The sequence below is a fragment of the Hydra vulgaris genome, chromosome 15 (assembly GCF_038396675.1).
Source record: "Hydra vulgaris chromosome 15, alternate assembly HydraT2T_AEP".
Lineage (NCBI taxonomy): Eukaryota > Metazoa > Cnidaria > Hydrozoa > Anthoathecata > Hydridae > Hydra > Hydra vulgaris.
This window is the reverse complement of record NC_088934.1, coordinates 39,489,842-39,496,643: the sequence shown is the minus strand read 5'-3', so window position 1 is coordinate 39,496,643 and position 6,802 is coordinate 39,489,842. Positions and strand designations below refer to the sequence as shown.

Below are 6,802 nucleotides of genomic sequence, written 5' to 3'. Positions count from 1 at the left end.
AAAATGTTTAAGGTTAAAATAAACTGTTGTCAGTTATAATAAATTATTGACGGTAAATCAAGTTTTTGTCAATTGAAACTTTTTTTCTTGATTTAAGCTTAGCTGCATTAAGATATTCTGCAAACAAAAAGGTTTTTTTAATTTTTGTATTAGGTGCCTCAAAGAGACCTAATGGTTTTGTCTCCACCGCACCGTAGTAGAGCATTAATCTAGGAAATTCAGGCCTCCCTCCATACCGATGATGTGAAATATGCCTAAAGCTTGCTTCGAACCCTAAGTTTCTTGCTTCTAAAGCAATGACTCTAACCACTGCGCCACAACTGCAATAAATATCCAATATGGATTCAAAATACATCGTAACTTGTCTAAAATACGCCAAAATTTCTGTCCTATATAAACGCTAGATAGAACTTCATCTAAAATAACGGGTGATGCGGAAGTTATCGGACAAATCCTAATTTCATTATTTGGGTATAATAATTAGTTTTTGGAGTTTATCTTTGATTTTATCACAAAAACTGATTAATATTTGAGCATAACAATCAGTTTTTGTGGTAAAATGAAGTTGAATGCAGCTGAACGAGAATCTTTTCGAAAGCGACTAAAAATGTTTTTTATAAATAAACCTAATATAAAAAATAAAAAAAATCGTAAATCATTTTGAAAAGGAAGGATTTGCTCGAAGTGCAATATATGATAACCTAAAAAGACTTGAAACTGTTCAATCGTTTTCTGATAGAAAGCACCCTGGTCGTCCGACATCCTGGACTAGAGAAAAGAAAGCCGAATTAACGAGACTTATCAACAATCGAAAAGGGGTCAGTCAGAAAAAAATAGATATTAAATTCGGTGTAAATCAATCGACAATTGGTCGTCAGTTAAAAAAAATGAATATTAAATATAGAAAACGTGAAAAGACTCCAAAATACACTATAGAACAACAAACAAAGGCAAAGAAAAGAAGCAGGAAACTAGTTAACCAACTCTATAACACAAAATCGCTTCTAGTCATCGATGACGAAAAATACTTTTGTTTTGCAGGGGACAACATGCCTGGAAATTCTGGATACTACATAAACAACAAAAAGACATGCCCAGAAAGTGTTCGTTTTATAGGAAAAGAGAAATTTCCAAAAAAAATTATTAATGCGGATAGCCATATCTGACCGTGGTATGTCCGAGCCATTGTTTCGCACTTCTAAGGCTGTAGCGATCAATTCATGAATCTATATTAATGAATGTTTAGAAAAACGACTTCTTCCATTTATTCACAAGTATCATGGAGACTTTAACTATTTATTTTGGCCAGATTTAGCAAGTTCTCATTATTCTAAAGATTCTCTAAATTGGATGGACCAATATGTCTATTACGTTGATAAAGAATCCAATCCCCCAAATGTGCCTCAAGCACGACCAATTGAAAATGTTTGGGGACATTTGGCACAGAAGGTTTACGAGGGAGATTGGCAAGCTTCAACAGAGCAAGTTTTGATTGATTGCATTAAACTAAAACTACAAGAAATTGATTTAAACTTTTTACAGTCGCATATGAAAGGAGTCAGAGCAAAATTGAGATCAACTGCAGATGGTGGTGTTTTTTCATATAAAAAATAACATATTTTTATTAAAAGATAAATGCTTTATTTAAAAAAAATATAATAGTAGTTTGTTTTTTTATTTATAAATAAGTTATTGAGGCTTTTATTTTGTCCGATAACTTCCGCATCACCCGTTAGATGAGACTAACTCAACTCATGAAAAAATGACATATAAAAGATACATTGTTTTATAAAAATAAAAGATGTCTGTATATATATATATATATATATATATATATATATATATATATATATATATATATATATATATATATATATATATATATATATATATATATTTATATATATATATATTTATATTTATATATATATATATATATATTTATATATATACTTTCAAATAAGGAGTAAATTTCAAACATTTATATGTTTATACATATTTCAAATAAGAATACTTTGCAAAATATTGCGATGATTGAAGCCTGGGAACAAAAAAGCTCTAGAACTTTAGCTAAACCTGCCCTAAAAGTGAGAGGAACATGTTGATATAATATATTTTTGCTAGGTGTATATATTTATATTCATTAATAAATTTTTAATATTATACAATAATCTCTTTGTGTTTAAAAATTGCGGTTTAAAAAAATTAAAACTTTATTTATAAGTTTTGGTCATAATTTTTGAAATTTAAAATTTATCGAATAATATAAGTAGTTATAAATATTAAAAAAACATGTATTGTTAACTTGTTATTCTTGTTACTCTCATGTTTAAGGCAGATGTAGCTAAAACTTTAGAGCTTTTTTGTTCCCAGACTCCAATCATCTCAATTTTTGGCAAAGCGTCCTTTATTGACATAAGAATAAATATATAAATGTTTAGAGTTTGCTCTATGTCTGGAAGTTACATCCGCTTCTGTAATGGAATTTATTTTATATAGTTATTTAACTATTTCTTACTTATTTATTAACTAAAATATAACTACGCATCTATTCGTTATATAAAAATGAGAAACCTAAGTAAATTAATAACTTTAAATACTTTTACTGAACTAATACTAGTTGCCATGCTTATTAGACTTGCCGATTGGGATTGGTAGAACCTGCAAACAAATACTTGATTTTGTTGCTAGTTATTTACAACATACGAAACAAATAAATTTATTTGCGAACGTTAAACCGGGCAAAGCTTAATACAACGCTTTCATAAAACGATGAAAACATTAAACATTGATAAAGCAAGAGAACTGCAGGTAAAATACACTAAGAGCAGCTTCTTGTACTGAAAAATGCTGAATATGCGAATTTACTGTCAGTTTTGATTGAAGACACTTACTTTATCCAATCACTGACTAAATCATTTAATTAAACTTCCGAAAAACTCCTGGTACCTATTTGTTTATACTTGATGGCCACATTCTTTATGCAGTTGTATACTGTGTAGATTACCTTTTCATAACTTCTAGTTACTTTAAAAGGACCCTATATCAACTCACAAGGCAGTACTTTATCTATGCTTTTATTCCGCTTCAACTACCAAAGTCTGCACTATTTTTTTGCAGTTGTTTGCATTTTCGTTCTATATGTTCACAAGCTTTGCTCTAACTCAACTACCCCAACCTTCTAAATTAATAATTGTAACTTATCCACACATGGCAGTCTCAATCATTCAGTCACATGTAGTCGTTGTGATAAATTTGAAAGCAAATGTTGATCTCATTCGAGTTGCTGTTCAAGAATAGAGAATGGCTATAGAAAATAGATTAAAAATATATTTTCAACGATTCGATCATGTAAACACTACGAATATTCTTATAATAATATTCTTGATATAAAAATATAACTATGCATCTATTCTTGATATAAAAATATAACTATGCATCTATTCCTGATATAAAAATATAACTTTGCATCTATTCTTGATATAAAAATATCACTTTGCATCTATTCTTGATATAAAAATGAGAAACCTAAGTAAATTAATAACTTGAAAAACAATTAAACATTTTATTTCAGTCACCACTTTAAATACTTCTACTGAACTTATACTAGTTCAGTAGAAGTATTTAATAATAATAAGTATTTATTTAGTAATAAGCATAGCTTATTGGACTTGCCGATTAGGGTTTCGGTAGAACCTGCAAACAAATACTTAATTTTGTTGCTAGTTATTTACAATATACAAAACAAATAAATTTATTTACGAAAGTTAAACCAAGAAAGCTTAATACTATGCTTTTATAAAACGTTGAAAACATTAAACATTGATAAAGCAAGAGAACTGCTAGCAAAATACACTAAGAACAGCATCTTGTACTGAAAAGTGCTGAATATACAACTTTACTCTCAGTTTTTATTGAAGACATTTAATTTATCCAATCACTGATTAAATCATTTAATCAAACTTCCAAAAAATTCCTGGTACCTATTTGTTTAAACTTAACGGTCACATTTTTTAAGCAGTTGTTTACTGTGTAGTTTACCTTTTCATTACTTCCAGTTAATTTTGAGAGAGGACTCTTGGAACCCTATATCAACTCACTCGGCAGTAATTTATCTATGCTTTTGTTCAGCCTCAACCACCAAAGTCTGCACAATCTGTTTGCAGTTGTTTGCATTTCTGTTTTATATGTTCACAAGCTTCGCTCTAACTTAACTACCCCAACCTTCCAAATTAATAGTTGTAACTTATCCACACATGGCAGTCTCAATCAGCAGTCACATTCAGTAATTGTGATAAATTCGAAAGCAAATGTTTATCTAATTTGAGTTGCTGTTCAAGAATAGAGAATTGCTCTACAAAATACATTAAAAAAAACTACGAATAGATAATGTAAACACTAAGAAACGAGAAAATACTCGAGTTTGTAAACCTGAAAAAGAATGTCTCATTTTACCCTAAATGTTAAACAGGTTCGAGTATTTTTTTGTTTTTTTTGTTATGCGTAGCGTTAAAATCAACTTTCTTTTTTTTTTTTAAACCATTTCATTCTTCTGGTCTTCAGATGAATGAAAGATACACGTTTGGCAATGTGTTCTTTTTTACCAAAAAATGTTGAAAATATTTTTTATTTCGCTTAGTCATTTTTGTAAATAGTTTATCATTTAATCTTTTTGATTACTTTATTTCTATCAATTGTATTTTATAACTTGTATGGCTATAGATTACACGTTTAACTTAAAAAGACAGTCATTCTATTATTAAGTGTATTTTTACTTTAAATGCTCATAACTTAAAAACCAAATAAAATTTGAAAATAAATTTATGTATTCTTGTAGAACCTTGTATGTTTCTTAGTAAATCTATATAAAAAAGTACATAAAAGTTTATTTTGGAAAAAAATAATTCAATTTGTTCGAAAACTGTTTAACAAGATCCACTTTTACTCTAGTTTTTTAAATTAAATCAAAACATATTTTTCATTTAATTAAATTATATTTTAATTTAAATTGAATAGTTTTTAACCTAAGAAAAAACCATCAACAAATTTTTTCCAAGTTTGGCTAAGTTAAGAAAGTACGCGTCGACATTATGGTTTGCAAAAGTACACGTTGACATTTTAGATTCGTGGTTTTTATCCCAGTGAGCACAAGAAGCGTTTAAGACGCCTAAAAAACGTATTAAAACGCATTAACATTGTATATATTATTAAAACGTTTGTGCCAATTGGAATTCTACTTGCCCAGCAAATACATTTTTTTGACGTTTTATCGTCATCGAAAATGCGTCAAAAAAACGTGTGTGTTTGCAAAGAGAAATGCTCTTAAGCATACACAAATACGTTAGTTATTGTTAATCTAATTACACCTGTAATTTTATTTCTGTATTAACTTTTTTTAAATTGTGCATTTGAGTATGTGGTCCTGTATGTGTGTGTGTGAGTGCATAATGTACAACTTTTACATTAGATTGTTATTGATATTTTAATCTTGCGAACTAGATATTTAAATTTTAACACCTGCAAGTATAACATTAAAGATCTGTCCTATATTTGAGATTTAGTTGCAGGTTTTTGATGGTAAAATGTTTTTTGAGTTGTCAATAAAATATATTGGTTACTCATAAAAAAATTCTTATTCCACCTTTTTTTTTAACTCAATATCATATTTTTCTTGCCCCCTAGTAAATGCAAATTAAAATCAATTTTTTTTTATTTAAAACTGACTAAAACCAAATAAATGTTTGTATGGAATCTCAAATAGTTTAAAACTAGTGGAAACTGTTTTACCTTTGAGCAGGGTGTGAGTTTTTTTGAATGAGAAAAATATAACTTTTTATTCACAGATGTTTTTCTAAGCTTAACTAAAACTAGTGTTGATTATAAAATAAATTAATGATTGCAGTATTCAGATTTAGTGTAGTGTGGGCTTTAGCGTTCTTTGCGTATTACATTGTATGCATTTTATGTTGCCATGATTTTTGACATTTTATAGTATGTAATATATCATAATTAAAAAAGTATATGTAAAAGTATACATATATTAATTATATTAATAATAACAATTATATAATAATAATAACAATAGTAAAATATACGAGGAATATCTTAGCGCACTTTTATTTTTGAGGTTCCGGTAGGGCTCTAAAAAAAGTTTTTTTTATAATGAATGTAACTTAATCATGTAATTTGAATCAATATTAATTTAGACTACGCTTTAATTCTTTAATATACTTTAAACAAAATTAAAATATGTTATGAGAAAAAAAAAGTTATAAAATATTGAAGCAACTATTTAGATTTATCAAATAACCAGATAACTTTTTTTTTTTTAAACTAGAATTAATATAAAAATATTTGGATATAATACGAGACCGGGAGCTCTGTTATTGTCTGGAAACTCCAGTTGCTTTTTTTTTCATTATTTGCTAAGATATTTCCTAATTTATATACGTTGTTAACATAAAAACCTTGTTTTATTTCTGTTTGTCAAAGAAAATAACATCGTTAATTGAGTTTAACTGCCGTATAATTCTGTTTGCTGGAAACAATGTTTGTTTTCTTACTGTTTGAGAAAAAAAACAATTTTAACAAAATCTAAGATCCATTTGTCAATATGTTATATGCTTAAATATGCTATATGTTTACTTTTTAAATTGCTGTAAAATAAATTCGATAAAGTGAAAATTAAAAAAAAATCACTTTGTATAACTTAATAATAATTATTATTATTAAAAAAAGCTAAAAAAGAATGAGAATTATAATTTTATGTCTTTTTCAAGCAATACAGGCATGTTTATTGACA

The 6,802-nt window shown here is 27.5% G+C and overlaps 1 protein-coding gene across 1 annotated transcript in view; it reads left to right on the top strand.

Annotated features, from left to right (window-relative positions):
- Positions 1-6,607: 6,607 nt before the first annotated feature.
- LOC105849088 (uncharacterized) overlaps positions 6,608-6,802 on the top strand; it is a 34,995-nt gene continuing 34,800 nt past the window's right edge. Inside the window, exon 1 of the mRNA XM_065818922.1 lies at positions 6,608-6,787. Within this exon, the coding sequence (XP_065674994.1) occupies positions 6,749-6,787 (39 nt within the window). The 5' untranslated portion in view covers positions 6,608-6,748. The remainder of the gene's footprint in view (positions 6,788-6,802) is intronic.